At 43.5% G+C, this 16,464-nt stretch overlaps 2 protein-coding genes across 6 annotated transcripts in view; one reads left to right on the top strand and one right to left on the bottom strand.

The window, feature by feature from the left end:
• Positions 1 to 566: 566 nt before the first annotated feature.
• LOC115169318 (eukaryotic translation initiation factor 3 subunit F-like) lies at positions 567 to 4,063 on the bottom strand. 2 transcript variants are annotated; one of them, XM_029724821.1, is made up of 8 exons: positions 3,922 to 4,063; positions 3,082 to 3,152; positions 2,897 to 2,976; positions 2,562 to 2,699; positions 1,687 to 1,778; positions 1,412 to 1,521; positions 1,023 to 1,136; positions 567 to 744 (listed from the first exon to the last, which is right to left on the bottom strand). In XM_029724821.1, exons 1-8 carry the CDS (start codon positions 4,031 to 4,033, stop codon positions 667 to 669), a joined length of 795 nt encoding a protein of 264 aa, XP_029580681.1. In that variant the 5' UTR covers positions 4,034 to 4,063; the 3' UTR covers positions 567 to 666. The 2 variants fall into 2 exon arrangements, with proteins under 2 accessions (XP_029580681.1, XP_029580680.1); XM_029724820.1 differs by having other exon boundaries at positions 1,385 to 1,521; positions 3,922 to 4,060.
• Positions 4,064 to 4,366: 303 nt separating this feature from the next.
• Positions 4,367 to 16,464, top strand: part of LOC115169317 (G protein-activated inward rectifier potassium channel 3-like) — a 28,159-nt gene continuing 16,061 nt past the window's right edge. The window contains exons 1-4 of one of the 4 annotated variants that reach the window (XM_029724818.1): positions 4,367 to 4,549; positions 6,557 to 6,957; positions 7,673 to 7,883; positions 8,586 to 8,787. In XM_029724818.1, coding sequence (XP_029580678.1) covers positions 6,669 to 6,957; positions 7,673 to 7,883; positions 8,586 to 8,787 — 702 coding nt within the window. In that variant the 5' untranslated portion in view covers positions 4,367 to 4,549; positions 6,557 to 6,668. Of the gene's footprint in view, positions 4,825 to 6,556; positions 6,958 to 7,672; positions 7,884 to 8,585; positions 8,788 to 16,464 lie in introns of all 4 variants that reach the window. The other 3 variants (XM_029724816.1, XM_029724815.1, XM_029724817.1) reach the window with 3 other exon arrangements.

The raw sequence follows: 16,464 nt of genomic DNA, 5'->3' as shown, positions 1-16,464 counted from the left end.
CATGAACTAGGTTTCATTGATGTTGATCTCTCAGTTAAAGGGAGAAATCTTACATAAAAAGGAGGGTCTGAGGCATAAATATGATGTACATAAAATCAGATAGATACTAAAGATTACTATTATATCAAAATGTGCATGTGCATACTGGGAATTCTGCAGACCCCTCTGACCATCTAGTCATCAGAATTCATTGATCCTCTCCTCTGCCATATTCTGTCCTCTCCCTGGCCATGACCCCTGTTGCCTAGGAAACAGCAGGGACCTCACCATGCAAGGCAACAGGCCTGAGCTCTTTAGTGCCATCTTGTGGACAAGATGGATTTCATCCTAGGGACTGGTAAAGTGGCAACTAATGGAATACAGTATGATCCCTATTTGTATCTCTTGTGACAACACCCATAGGGGGAAATAGAATTCACTCAAGCAAATGTATCTGACCTCACTTTTTCCAGAAATTAAAATGCTACAATACGCATGCATTGTCCTATTCAGGACATTGTGGAATTGGTAAATAACTTGTCTTAGAAGACATTACTTTAGTTATAAAAGCAACCATAGCAATTAGGTACTGTTATAACACCTTTATTAATTTGAGCTTAAGAATATACACAAATTTAAATACAACTCCAAAAAGAAAAGAAATAAACAACCCCAATCCCTCAATGCTCAGAGTACCACGATTTTTTCGTTCAAGGCGATCTGTGCTTGAGTCAGATTCGATAGATAGGTCACCATCAACAGGTCCTGCAAACAGTAAAAGGTATACACTTACACAAACATCATGAGGACAAGGGACAAATACAGTATGTACAAGAGCTGTTCAACTGAATCAATTCTACAGCTCAGGGGCTGTACGTACCGAGTGTCTCAGAGTCGGAGTGCTGATTTAAGAACAGCTCCACACAGTCCATGTAATCGTATTCATTCATTGTGATCTAAAAGCCTAAACTGATGCTAAATCAGCACTCCTACTCAGAGACACTTGATAAATACAGGCCCAAATCCAAAGGAGGCATACTCACGTTGATGTTGGAGTTGAGCATGGTCTCAAAGTCCTCTGCTGTGATTTTAGGAACCTTGTTGACTAGATCCATCAGGTAACGTCCAACACTGTTATCTGCAGTCTGTTTACCAGACTGAAACAGCCACAGAGAGAAAAGTATTTAAGAAAACTAAGCTATGTAATCGTCGCTGTAAACACTACCCAGAGCTGTCTATAAAATATCATGCAGCTGGCATCTACACACAGATCACTCCAATAGCAATGCAAACAGAGACTACTGACAGAACCCAAGCACTACGGCCCTAGTCAAAAGTAATGCACTACATAGGGAATAGGGTGCCATGTGGCATCCCCATTTATAGGCTCTGTGTATGTTCTCACCAACACGTCCTCTATGTAGGTCAGTACCGTGGCCAGCATGTCCTGAACCCGGCCAGCAGCCCCGCCAACCTGGCAAAGGTCAGAGGTCAGCCCATTGGTGGTGTTCGGAGCATCTCTCGTCCTCTCGAGAAGGTCAACTGGAATATAAAGAAGACCATTATTTACCATTTATCAAGGAGTGTTACATTTTCCCCCAATGTAACATATGACATAACAAATAAACAATGTCCAAGAAAAGGCACAAATTGGGACATAGAACAGTTAAATGGATAGAAAACATGGCAAAGAGAGAATATTCTTACTGCCTATCCTCTCGGTGTCGTAATACTTGTATTTCACACTCAGAGGGGTGAACATCACACCGACTGTCTTTCCCAGCACACCCATCTGGGCACTGTCAGAGGAAACAACGTAACGGAATAATAATGATTAATTTAATGTATAAAGCAGGGATTCTCTAACTTTTTGGGGCCAGGGACCCCCTTTGTGAAAGCAAATTCATCAGGAACCCCCTCAATCAGAACAACTCAAGTGATGTAAAAAATATCACAAAGGAGTTTTACTAAGACTTTGTGCACTGCATTTTCTTCAAACTAATTTCCTGCAATTCTACACATTTTGGCATGGGCAGAGATGTTTTGTTGTTGCAGCTTTAAAATTAATATTCAGCAATTTTACACATTTTGCCATGAGGACAAGAGAAAACATTGCCGTTTTAAAGCTTAAATGGGGGAATCTATTTTCACCTCAATAATTAATATATAATTAGTGGAGTACTGTGGATACCAATATCCTAGTGAGCCTCCCAGGCCCATGTTGCCCAGGGTTAAGAGCATAAAGTATTACATACAGTATGTTAAGAACTTATTGTATTTCATTACACCCTCTACATTTATTCCAGAGATCCTTGGCCAAAATGTGTTATATATGTCGTGGACCTCGTGCGGACCCATGAGAACTCCTGTTATAGAATACTTTTAATCGCGTAAAGAATCTCAAAGCGATAAAAAAGTAAACTAATGAAACAGCAAATGCAAACGTAGCAAACAAAAAACAAAGAGGGCAGGACAGAGTTTAAAACATTCTTTGCGTCAACAATAGCTTTTCATTGGACAAACAAGTAATGAGACTGAAGTGTGACTGGCTGAAGTGAAAGGTTGTGAGGGAAGTCACTGACCTGAGGTAGGCGCGGATGTTCATCTTGCCACTCTGCAGGGCGGTGTCCATGGTCAGGTGAATGGGGTTTGTGGCCTCTCGGCTGTAATACTCATGGATCAGCACAGAGTGTTCCGTAATCTCAAAGCCAGTGGCATACCTGATGAAGGAGAATGGTTTCACTTTAGGGCAGAGTTCTAACTCCAGCATAGGCTTTTGGACACAACACCACATTTTCTTTTAGGGAATGTACCTATTCCATTTGATTGAATACATTACATTGGGTGATTAATTGTTAGTACTGGAATGAGACAAAAGCTTTACTGGATGGGAGTAGGAAAACATCGGCCTACTCACCATCCGACGATGACCTCGCTGGGTGACACCCTCTTATGAAGCTCATACATGTTCTTGGCAAACTCCATGTCAACAGCAACCTGTCACCATCACAAAGACTACAGTGGCACTTCTAGTTTCACATATACCAACTTTACTCATTTCTCCGTTACAGAGATCGATAGATAGCATCAGTTTCTACTCACCTCATCTTCAGACTCATTGTGGGGGACAGAGAAACAGTTGGTGACCTCAACAGAGTGCTTGTCAATGGTACCTTAGGAACACAAGAATGCAACACGTTATCACACTATTGTGTTTATGGGGACAAATAAGTTCAACTACCTCATGTAACCTATATTACTAACTAGCTAGCAACGTTTCAACTAAAAACCATTCGTAGCCTAGAGAAGCTAAAACGTTAGAATACTTGGTAAAAATCAGAGCTTTGGTAGCTAGTTAAGTAGCTATGATTGTCAAGATGTGAGATTGACAGGCACCCAACGAAGTGACGCTAGCTAGCAACTAGCTAGCGAGACATACCGCTGTAGCTAGCAATTAGCTAGCAATTAGCTAGCGAGACATACCGCTGTAGCTAGCAATTAGCTAGCGAGACATACCGCTGTAGCTAGCAATTAGCTAGCGAGACATACCGCTGTAGCTAGCAACTAGCTAGCGAGACATACCGCTGTAGCTAGCAATTAGCTAGCGAGACATACCGCTGTAGCTAGCAATTAGCTAGCGAGACATACCGCTGTAGCTAGCAACTAGCTAGCGAGACATACCGCTGTAGCTAGCAACTAGCTAGCGAGACATACCGCTGTAGCTAGCAATTAGCTAGCGAGACATACCGCTGTAGCTAGCAACTAGTTAGCGAGACATACCGCTGTAGCTAGCAACTAGTTAGCGAGACATACCGCTGTAGCTAGCAATTAGCTAGCGAGACATACCGCTGTAGCTAGCAATTAGCTAGCGAGACATGCCGGATTCACTGCGCTTCGAATACATTTTCTGTACAGCTACGTTTCGGAGTAAATTTAAAGTACCAAGCAAGGTTCCGATCACACGACTCGCTCCCTCATTTCTCCGTTCGTATGAGTCACCGATGGAGGCGAGAACAACAGGGTGAATTTTCACCACTGGTCCGTACACAGACATCTTGAGAAATAAAATAAAATATTACGCTTACGGTAGTTTTATATGCAAGTATTGAAAGGCGCGTCACCTGCTGCATTGGAGTTCGCATTGCACACAGAGGCGACGCTATATTAAAAAACACTTATAATAAAAGTAGTAGACTATAATACATGTGATTAAGAATTAAATGCATCGGAAGACCAATTAATGTAGACAAATATTATCGATTCGTTTATTTTATATGATGTTAGGCAATGTGGCTCTCCAGGAGAAAAACATAGTTTGTTTCACATTAAATTGATATCAATTCATTCATTTCCAAAACGTCACCCTCCACTACTGCAAGCCTATTGAAGAATAGTGGCGGTGATGACGACGGCATCCCCCTCGACCGTCACGTCCATGATCTAACACCTGCACAGCTTTAAGTGATTCATACAACTCTATCGGACGCGGATCGGTGGTGCTGCTTGCACTGTCTGTACCCAATGATCTGTACAGACGAACTGCCACCATCTTAAACTCTTTGAAAACAAAGTAGGAAAATACAATAATATGCTATTTGTCAATACTAAAGGGCTTTTTCTATAATTAGCCCGCTTCCCATTGAGGATAACATCTAAAAAAAAAAACAGTCGTTTGGTTGGGGTTGCCTTTGTTTCCTGGTGAGAGAGGAGAGACTGAACTGATGCTTCGTCGAACACCCACCCGATCATCAGAGCTGATGGTAAACATAAAAAATGGGTAGGATTGAACCTAAACGGACGATCTCCGAGGCTCACTATTGGACCATCGACTCATCTATCTGTAAGGTCCTTATAAATAAAGCGATGGGATAAAATATATTAGGATAACCTTGAAAGTAGCGCTTTAGGCATCCATTTTAACATGAAACACGATGATTATTCATATTAGAATGAAATTTGCCTGATTGCTGTTTTGTGTTCTTATAGCTATGTATTACATAATACATTAAAAGTGGCATTGTACATTTTCTGAGTAAGAATAGCCTTATTCCGTGAAAATATTTCTGTAATTCATTGTGTCCCATAACAGACAGACAGACAGACATCTATGACACACACACACACACACACACACGCACACTCCCCTCCCCCATTATATTATTACCTATTCCATAAATATAGATGATTAGACTAAAAGTAATGGGATGGGTTGAGTAGATAACGTTCAGTCAAGGACAGACATCCCAGTATGCAAAATGACGTTGAAAATACGTATTTTCCAGACATTGAAGTTAGCTCATTTTAGGTTCTAAACGGAAGGTGAAAATACGCATTTTCCGGATGTTGAAAATACGTATTTTCTGGATGTTGAAATCAGGTTCATTTTTGGTTCAGAAGGAAAGTTGAAAAGACGTAATTTACAGACATTGAAAATACTTATTTTTTGGTTATTGATTCTATGGCCAAATTTCAACTGCACACACATTCTCAATGAAGTGAACATTATAGCCCAATAAGAATGTTTAAATCCATGACGAAAGAGGAGCCAATTGAAGATTGTAACATAAAATATGAGTTATTGCTCCCATTTGTTACATGCACTCACATGCACTTATGTTAGCTTATTCAAAAACTTTAAAACTTGCCACGATTGTGTTCAAAGGAGTCTGACCTAATGAATAAACCAACAGACCACGGACTAACAACATTCTGAGTAACGGTTAACACAAAAATATTGCTATGACTGTGATATGTTGTTAGTTCAATGCACTGACTGTAAGTCGCTCTGGAGTGTCTGCTGAATGACCAAAATGTCAACGTGAAAACAGAAAAAAATCTGTCCTAATCATAAACATCTAGTGTTTCACAAGTTTGAACAGCACAGTACAGTACGGCACAGTTCAGTACAGTAGAGCAAAGTGTGGTACAGGAAAGTAGAGTTTTATCCAGTGTAGTTGAGTACAGTACAGCAGTACAGTAGAGTTTAATTCAGTACAGTACAGTAGAGTTTAATTCAGTACAGTATAGTACAGTACAGTTTAGTTCAGTAGAATACATTCGACTAAAGTAGTGTACAATACAGCACATTATACCGTACTATACTCTACTATGTTCTACTGTATTGAGCACAGTAGAGTAGACGTCTATGATTGGTTTATATTTTGTCCGGTCCGGATCAAAAAATCCACGTCCATGGACTTTGAACCGCACAAAAAATAAATCATTTTTAAAAAGACGGACGGTCTAACAGGATCAAAAAAAGATGCCCAAAAGACATCGGCATTGGTCGGCATGGGTTGGATATTGAGGACAATTTAGTGAGGGACATATTCTGCTCCCCAAATGGCACCCTAGTTACTATAGTGTGCACTACTTTTTACCCTGGCTCATAGGGAATAGGGTGCCATTTGGGATACAGTTAATCAGTACAGTGAAGGACAACCGTTCTGCTCAACACTCGCCCTACAGTCCCTTTAGAAAATATTTGTTGAAGGCAGAGCACTTTAAATAACCCACTCTTCTATGATCTCACAATAATGATTTGAATCAATTTCCCCATCCTTGTTTTGTTTCCCAGGACCTTGATGGACAGAACCCGATTAAACAGTCAATAACCATCGGACAGAGTCTGCCATAGGAATAAATCGAGGGCCCAGGAACACGAACACACACACACACCATCATTCCTGATGGCGCTTGAGAACTCTGTTTTCACATTGAGGCCAGAGTCCCTCTCTCTTCCCGTGGTGGAGAAAGGGAAGGTGCTGGTGGAAGAGGCTACCGAGGTGATGGTGTCCACCGGAGTGTTTCATGTGTCCGAGGAACTGGGCCATGAGGTTACGACAGATACCGCCCAGCCCTCCGCTAACAGATCGTGGAAGTCCAAGCTGGCAGAGAGGCAGGCAAATGCAGCATCTGATGAGTATGTTAAGAAGCTGCCCCGGGTGATGGAGAAGGAGAGGGGCAGATTTGGCTGGGGTGAGTAGTAGTGCTGTTAACTTTAATTGTGTTCCAAATGGCACCCTATTGGCATCCCATAGGGCTCTGGTCATAAGTAGTACACTGTATAGGGAGTAAGGTGCCATTTGGTACACACACTTTCTCTACCAGGACTGTTCTTATTTTCTGGCCTGAGAGATTGTTGGTGCCACGAGAGTGAATCTAAAAGGAGAGGTTACTAAGCAACCGTCTGACAGTGTTCTGTGACCAATGTAAGAGATAAAAGGTTTTGAATGATTTACACTGACAGACAGTCTGTGTCCCAAATGGCACCCTATTCTCTACATAGTGCCCTGGTCAAAAGTAGTGCACTATATAGGGAATACGGTGCCACAGTAGTCTGCAGATAGGGGGTTATTGACTATGCACTCTACTATTTTCTCTCCCTCCCCCCTCCACACTCACGCATTGCATATTGGCCAAACATGTGTACTTTCTCCCTCCCTCTTCTCCTTCCACAGTTTCACCTCCTCCTCCAGCATCTCTTCCTCCTACTCCTGTGCAAAATGGCTGTTCCTTTGGTTTCTCCCTCAGTGATTTGGATATTCTCACAACAACCCCTCTGTCTTCCAATTACTAAGTCCCTTTAGTTCTACTGTCGATATGTCAATGTAGTCTCTCTCTCTCTCTCTCTCTCTCTCTCTCTCTCTCTCTCTCTCTCTCTCTCTCTCTCTCTCTCTCTTTCTCTCTCTAGCTAAGAGACGTAAGAGGCAGCGCTATGTGGAGAAGAATGGCAGATGTAATGTGTCGCATGGCAACATGAGGGAGACATACCGTTATTTGACAGATATCTTCACCACCCTGGTGGACCTCAACTGGCGCTGCTCTCTCTTTGTCTTCGTTATGGCCTACGCCATCACTTGGCTCTTCTTTGGAGCCATCTGGTACCTGATAGCTTACCTCAGGTGAGAGAGACAGAAAGCAGGCCAGGACAGCACTCACACAGAGCATGCCAGGGGACACTTGGGATGCATCCCAAATGACACCCCTATTCCCTATTATCCGCTCAGTCCCATGCACTTTTTGGGATGGGTCCCAAATGGCACCCTATTCTCTATGCACCCTATTCCCCTATGGGTCCTGGTCAAAAGTAGTGCACTAGGGAGGAGGGTGCCATTTCAGACACATCCATGATATCACTGTCTGAGAGAATCACTCTACATCAGGGGTCCCCAATTACATTCAGCTGTGGGCTGATTTGTCTTTGAGCGGATGGTCTGGAGCCCGGAACATAGTTATAAATCATTTGTACACTGCAAATTGACCGCAAGAATCCCAAACAGATATAGTATTTGACAAAAACAGTATAATTTCAAAACTTGATTACATTGGGATATAATCACATACTGTATGCATTTAGGCGTACAGTTTTTATGTCCAACAATGAAAATTATGAAAAATAATAAATACATTTTGCTCTGAAAACTTGGGGGCCAAATAAAATCACTGCCTATTGGGGAACCCTGCTCTAGATGATGCAATTTATTCTCTGTAAAGCAAGTGGAAGTATATTAGTCAATGGATAGTTTTTTCACATCCTACATTTTTATCGCCTCTTTGCTTCTCTCCCTCTCTCCCCTTCACTCTCCCTCCTGCCTCCCACCCAGAGGGGATCTAGATCATCTGGAGGATGAGACATGGACACCGTGCGTCAACAATGTGAACGGATTCATCTCGGCCTTCCTCTTCTCCATCGAGACAGAGACCACCATCGGTTACGGCTACCGTGTCATCACTGACCAGTGTCCAGTGGGAACCATGCTGCTCCTGCTCCAGGCCATACTGGGATCTATGGTCAACGCCTTCATGGTGAGACTCATGGACTGCATCTCAGATGGCACCCTATTCCCAATATAGTGCTCTACGTTTGACCAGAGCCCTATATAGTACAATTATTTTGACTAGAGCCCTATGTAGTGCACTACTTTTGACCAGATCCCTGTATAGCAGTGGTTATTCATGGATGTCAAGGGAAGCCAGGCTTCCCCTCAAAACATTTGAAGAAAAAAAGAAACAATTATTTATGTATCGTTTCTCTTTGTTTCATGATTTTCCTTCAATTCACAAGAGGCTAAAGCATTTGAGCGAGCGAAACAGCGCCCCTCTGTCTCTGTATTTGTAGCCCATCTATTTGAAGCTGTCTGGTCAAAAAGAGTAGAACATTGTTGCTGCCCATTTTTTAATTTCACCTTTATTTAACCAGGAAGGCCAGTTGAGAACAACTTCTCATTTACAACTGCCACCTGGCCAAGATAAAGCAAAGCAGTGCGACAAAAACAACAACACAGAGTTACACATAAACAAACGTACAGTCAATAACACAATAGAAAAATCTATGTACAGTGTGTGCAAATGTAGAAGAATAGGGAGGTAAAGCAATAAATAGGCCATAGAGGCGAAATAATTACAATTTAGCATTAACACTGGAGTGATAGATGTGCAGATAAGGATGTGCAAGTAGGCTTTACCTAGCATAGACTTATAGATGACCTGGAGCCAGTGGGTTTGGCGACGAATATGTAGTGAGGACCAGCCAACGAGAGCATACAGGTCGCAGTGGTGGGTAGTATATGGGGCTTTGATGACAAAACGGATGGCACTGTGATAGACTACATCCAGTTTGCTGAGTAGAGTGTTGGAGGCTATTTTGTAAATTACATCGCCGACGTCAAGGATTGGTAGGATAGTCAGTTTTACGAGGGTATGTTTGGCAGCATGAGTGAAGGAGGCTTTGTTGCAAAATAGGAAGCCGATGCTAGATTTAATTTTGGATTGGAGATGGTTAATGTGAGTCTGGAAGGAGAGTTTACAGTCTAACCAGACACCTAGGTATTTGTAGTTGTCCACATATTCTAAGTCAGAACCGTCCAGAGTAGTGATGCTAGTCGAGCGGGAGGGTGCGGGCAGCAATCGGTTGAAAAGCATGCACTTTGTTCTGCTTGCATTTAAAAGCTGTTGGAGGCCTCGGAAGGAGTGTTGTATGGCATTGAAGCTCGTTTGGAGGTTTGTTAGCACAGTGTCCAAAGAGGGGCCAGATGTATACAGAATGATGTCGTCTGCGTAGAGGTGGATCAGAGAATCACCAGCAGCAAGAGCAACATCATTGATATATACAGAGAAAAGAGTCGGCCCGAGAATTTAACCCTGTGGCACCCCCATAGAGACTGCTAGAGGTCCGTACAACAGGCCCTCCAATTTGATACACTGAACTCTATCTGAGAAGTAGTTGGTGAACCAGGCGAGGCAGTCATTTGAGAAGCCAAGGCTATTGAGTCAGCCGATTAGAATGCGGTGATTGACAGAGTCGAAAGCCTTGGCCAGGTAGATGAAGACGGCTGCACAGTACTGTCTTTTATCGATGGCGGTTATGATATCGTTTAGGACCTTGAGCGTGGCTGAGGTGCACCCATGACCAGCTCGGAAACCAGATTGCATAGTGTAGAAGGTATGGTGGGATTCGAAATGGTCGGTTAAAAAAAATTAAATAATAGCCAATCAGAGTTGAGCTAAACTGAGTGAGCTCAACTGTGAATTGTCCTGGCACAAAAAAAGTGTCAAGGGAAGCCAGTTTGGATTTGGCTTCACACCAGTCACATCAAAAGCAAAATGTCATTGACAGAAACACTTGAATTGTTGCATCTCGTTGTGTTGCTGTCCTCTGGTGGCTAGCTAGCTAGCTAACATTGTCCCTTTACTAAATTAGCCATGTATGGAGATAGGGATTTGGACTTGTGGCGTTTTACTTAATTCTCTGTAACGACTGTCGTCGCAATGAAACCAAGGTGCAGCGGAGGATGTGTATTCATATTCAAGATTTTAATAAACCGAAAATAGAACACTATACAAATAAACAAAAAAACGACAGCCGACAGTTCTGTCAGGTACTCACAACAAAACAGAAAGCAATCACCCACAAACCCCAAAAGAAAAACATGCTGCCTATGTATGACTCCCAATCAGCAACAACTAACTACAGCTGTTCCTGATTGAGAGCCACACACGGCCAAACCAAAGAAACAAACCAACATAGAAAAATAAACATAGAATGCCCACCCATGTAACACCCTGGCCTAACCAAAATAGAGAACTAAAAACCCCTCTCTACAGTACCCCCCCCCCCCCCAAAGGTGCGGACTCCGGCCGCAAAACCTGACACTAAAGGGGAGGGTCCGGGTGGGCCTTCCTACGGAGGCGGCTCTGGTGCGGGCTGTGGACCCCGCTCCACCCTCGGCTTAGCCCACTTAGGTGGTGCCCCTGGCTGCGACGGAGGACTGGCGGGCGACTCTGGCTGCGCCCGGCTGGCGGGCGACCCTGGCTGCGCCCGGCTGGCGGGCGACCCTGGCTGCGCCCGGCTGGCGGGCGACCCTGGCTGCGCCCGGATGGCGGGCGACCCTGGCTGCGCCCGGATGGCGGGCGACCCTGGCTGCGCCCGGATGGCGGGCGACTCTGGCGGCTCCGGACTGGCGGGCGGCTCTGGCCCAGGATTCACCGGGCTGGGGAGACATGCAGGATGCCTGGCTCTGGGCGCAGGCACAGGACTCACCAGGCTGGGGAGACCCACAGGAGGCCTGGTCCGAGGAGGAGGCACAGGATGTACCAGGATGGGGAGACCCACTGGAGGCCTGGTCCTGGGAGGAGGCACAGGATAGACCAGGTTGGAGAGACCCCCTGGAGGCCTGGTCCTGGCAGGAGGCACAGGATAGACCAGGCTGGAGAGACCCACTGGAGGCCTGGTCCGAGGAGGAGGCATAGGATAAACCGGGCTGTGGGGGAGCACTGGAGTTCTGGTACCAAGGCTTGCCACCCATACTCCAGGCAGAATGCCCACTTTTGCCCGGCACGGGCGGAGCGCAGGCATAGGCCGAACTGAGCCATCCCAGCGCCCCAGAGACACAGTGCGCAGCGCCGGATAGCCTGGACCGAGACAGCGCACCGGAGACCTGGCTCGATGCCCACTCTCGCATGGCACTTGCGGGGGGCTGGCATGTAGCGCTCCGGGCTATCAACGCGTACTGGGGACACCGTGCGCTTTACCGCATAACACGGTGCCTGACCAGTACTGCGCTGCCTCCTGTAAGCACGGGGAGTTGGCCCAGAATTAGATCCTGGCACTGCCACACTCCCCGTGTGCCCCCCCCCCAAAAAAAAATTGGGGGGGCTGCCTCTCGTGTCTGTTGCGCTCCCTTGCCTCATACCAGCGCCTCTCCGCTCTCGCTGCCTCGATCTCCCACTGCGGGCGGCGATACTCCCCAGCTTGAGCCCATGGTCCTTTACCGTCCAGTATCTCCTCCCATGTCCACGAGTCCATACTGCCCCTCTCCTGGTGCTTCTCCTTCCTCCGCTGCTTGGTCCGTTTTTTGGTGGGTGATTCTGTAACGACTGTCGTCGCAATGAGACCAAGGTGCAGCGGAGGATGTGTATTCATATTCAAGATTTTAATAAACCGAAAATAGAACACTATACAAATAAACAAAAAAACGACAGCCGACAGTTCTGTCAGGTACTCGCAACGAAACAAAAAGCAATCACCCACAAACCCCAAACGAAAAACAGGCTGCCTATGTATGACTCCCAATCAGCAACAACGAACTAGAGCTGTTCCTGATTGAGAGCCACACACGGCCAAACCAAAGAAACAAACCAACATAGAAAAATAAACATAGAACGCCCACCCATGTAACACCCTGGCCTAACCAAAATAGAGAACTAAAAAACCCTCTCTATGGCCAGGGCGTTTCATTCTCCGTACTGGCCAATGATTATAACGTTGATTCTGATCCAACCATAAATTCATACATTCTACCCCTGGCCTGAGAGGATGGAAATTCAGTATGTAGCTAGACGTAGAAGGCTAATGTTAGCTAGCTGGCTCATCGTTGCCCATGAAAGGAATCTAGGCTAGCGAGCAAGCATGTAGCCTAGGACAACTAAAACTAAAACCGTGTACTGTATGACAGAGTCATAGACCGTTTCATCAACATGAAAGAGAGGAGGAGGGCATTGGCATTTCTCTACAAGTAGAGTGAGTCAACGTGTTTTTCTACTTGCACGAACACACACACACACACAGAAATCAGAAACATGGACAGCCACATCATATTTAGCTTACGTTAATTAGAGTAAATTGTTTTTGGTATCTTTTAGTTGTCAATGTATTAGACTAAGTAAAGGTGATTTGATGATGTTGACATGTTGAAGTTGAAATGGTGCTGGAATAATGGATGCAGCTCCTGTTTTTTTTGCGACTTGTGGGAATTCTCTATGGTTCTAAATCAATAGTTGTTTAGCAGTCCAAAAATGTCAGAAACATTAACTTGCTTGACCATGCTGTAGGTCATGTAACTGTCTGTTACTGTACATGCAATATGCTTTGTGGACTTCACCTTACAGAGGTTGCTATCCGGTTTTGTGATGAAACAAAGGTGTGGTTGAATTTATTCTGCCACTGTGTCTTCTTATTGTCTTAGCCTTAGGCCTATATATCACAGTTGTAAGGCATATGAACTAACAGGTTATAGAGCAAACAATGCAATTATCACAACACGTAGGTTGTGTGTTGAGGGGCGTGTACTAAACTAACATATGGAACTGTTTTAAGATGGTTATCCCATGGATCATTTAGCTATTTGATGTTATATTTTATCAAAATGATTTCATAAAATATTGAACTTTGCCTTTACTACTATAGCCCATAGATACGCATTGAATAACACATTCATAAATGGCCAAAAAGACAGTCAAAGTATAATAAGGAATAAGGTTTTGAAATGTCTGTCTGATATCTAGGAGATATTAGCAAGCTCAGGAAATATTTAAGCTTTTTTGGACACATATTTAATACTTAACCACATTTTCAGGATATCTCATTGTCTGACAAACACCGCTGTAGCTAGGCCACCTTCCACTGCAGATGCAGAAGGCTGACATAGGCAGATGCTGTGGATTGAGACGCAGCCCATGCAAAAAACCTGATACAGTATCTCTAGCTTATATTGACGGATTTTGAAGCATTTTTCTGTTATGTTACTTAGATTGACTCACATGTGCATTAATAGACTCTTAAGGTTGAATTTCAAATCATTTCTGGGTAACAATTAAGTACCTTACTGTGATTGTTTTAAATCAAAATGCTCAAAAAGAAACTAAAATAGCTTCTTAGCAAAGATACATTTCTCAAGCAAGAATGTTGCTAGCACTGTCTGGGAGTGGTCTTATTGGGGAGGGAAAAAATGAAAACTAGCTGTTCTTTTTTATTGGTCTATTAACTAATTTACCGCCTGGTGATGTCACCAGGCAGACCAAAACTCCATCCCACCAAAACAGGCTGACATTTCAGTCTGTCTTTTCAAACACCTGTTTTACAGAAAGAGCATTATCATAATGTTTACAATTTCATAGTATTATTCCAAACTCATAGTCAGTGGTGTAGTGGAGGGTATACGCAGGTATATACCGTAGATCCACTTTTTTGTGGGCATTACGTATACTAATTTCTTAATCCCCACAATGCATATCCAAGTAGTGGTAGTGGAGGTATATGCGGCATCAACGAATAAGGCTGATGGAACAGATCACAATGTTTTGCTTAAAATGTTGATAAATGATTATTTCTTCACATTTTAAGCACAGCAATGTGCACACGGAGGTAGGCCTTTGCGCAAATGTTCCAAAATGCAATCTGCAGGAAAATGCGCGCTTTCATGGACAGAGATGGGAATATCATTAAAAATGTAGAAAGAGCGGAGATCTAAAGATGCAACAACTATCATGGGCTGCTAATCTGACAAGGATAATGCCTTTGGATGCTAGACAAGGAAAGAAAGTTGATTTGAAAACCAATAGAACAAGAGCACATATGAGGAAATATTTATAAAATAATTGCTTCCACGTTTCTATGGTTGAATTTTGGCTATACGCTACTTTGTAACAAGAAGTAAGACATGCCTCATAATATGAGGTAAAACACCCAGGTTTCAAACAATTAAGGAACAGGAGAAATATAGCAATGCTAATGATAAGCCTAACCATCTTCTGGTAAATGGAAAGGCTTTTCCAAAAACCTCAATTAAATGTTAAAGGGAAACTTGAAATGTTAACTTCTTATGTGAAAATGGCGCATTTCTATGTTTTGTAGTAAAAAAAGATAGAGGACAATAAGTGTTTTCAATGAGATCATCAACCAATTAGTAGATAATTAGGAGGCAATTAGTAGGCAATGCCTACTCATAATTGGTTAAAATCACACGACTCACACCGATGATGTCATTGGAAACACATCTTTATCTTTTTTATTACAAAACATAGAAACGCGCAATTTTCACATACAGTACATTATGTTGATGTTGGGGTGGTGCTGGCAGAATCATATTGTGATTATTTGCAGCAAACTCCATCTCATGTGCGCTACAGAAACACAGCAAACCAAACAACAGTGCTACGTGCCTGCACAGTTGAATTAAATGGTAGGCCTAACTACAATCAAAAATGTACATTTCTTAGATTTTTCCCAGACATCAAAAGTGTGATGATGTGATTTAAGCATTGTTGTGGACAAAGTACATCCAATTTAGCTGTTTTTCTATTTTAAAAAAGTGTGACTTTGAGAGCGAAAACCTTAAAAAATTTGAAAACCTGTGAATATCTGACTCAGTTGACAGCCTTTATTTCAATAGTAGGCCGTTATTGGCCTACAAAACTGGTGGAGGCTGTTGAGGGGAGGATGGCTCATAATAGTGGCTGGAACGGAGCAAATGGAATGGCATCAAACACATGGAAACCATGTGTTTGACGTATTTGATACCATTCCACTTATTCTGCTCCAGCCATTCCTCCCCAATTAAGGTGCCACCAACCTCCTGTTGCCTACTTGCACAGTATTGCCTGGGTTGGCCTGACTGTGAAAGACCAATATGGGATTTATCATTTTAGATAATTCAGAGTGTATGTCACTATTTGTCATTTTTTTTATTTTTCACACAGGGCACCTTTCCTTCACTGGGCTGGCCGTTTGGGGTTTTTGGGGCACAATTTGAGAAGAATACCCACTTCTCCAGGCACCACTGCACCACTGCTCATAGTGTGGAAATATACACTGAGTGAACAGAACAGTAGAAACACCTTCCTAATATTGAGTTGCACACCCTTTTGCCCTCAGAACAGCCTCAATTCGTTGAGGCATGGACTACAAGCGGTCGAAGGCGTTCCACAGGGATGCTGGCCCATTTTGACTCCAATGCTTCCCACAGTTGTGTTAAGTTGGCTGGATGTCTTTTGGGTGGTGGATCATTCTTGATACACACGGGAAACTGTTGAGCATGAAAAACACAGCAGCATTGCAGTTCTTTACGAACTCAAACCGGTGCACCTGGCACCTACAGCCATACCCCGTTCAAAAGCACTTAAATATTTTGTCTTGCCCATTCACCTTCTGAATGGCACACTATACAATCCATGTCTCAGTTGTCTCGAGGCTTAAAAATCCTTCTT

The sequence above is a fragment of the Salmo trutta genome, chromosome 31, assembly GCF_901001165.1.
Source record: "Salmo trutta chromosome 31, fSalTru1.1, whole genome shotgun sequence".
Taxonomy (NCBI): Eukaryota; Metazoa; Chordata; class Actinopteri; order Salmoniformes; family Salmonidae; genus Salmo; species Salmo trutta.
This window is presented reverse-complemented; position numbering and strand designations above follow the sequence as displayed.

Excerpts from the sequence above, each read along its gene's own strand:
- LOC115169318 (XM_029724820.1), bottom strand. The coding sequence starts at position 4,033 with ATGTCTGTGTACGGACCAGTGGTGAAAATTCACCCTGTTGTTCTCGCC. Across the intron at positions 2,977-3,081 it reads ACAATGAGTCTGAAGATGAG|GTTGCTGTTGACATGGAGTT; the intron begins GTGAGTAGAAAC and ends TGATGGTGACAG. Across the intron at positions 1,137-1,384 it reads CCTACATAGAGGACGTGTTG|TCTGGTAAACAGACTGCAGA; the intron begins GTGAGAACATAC and ends TGGCTGTTTCAG.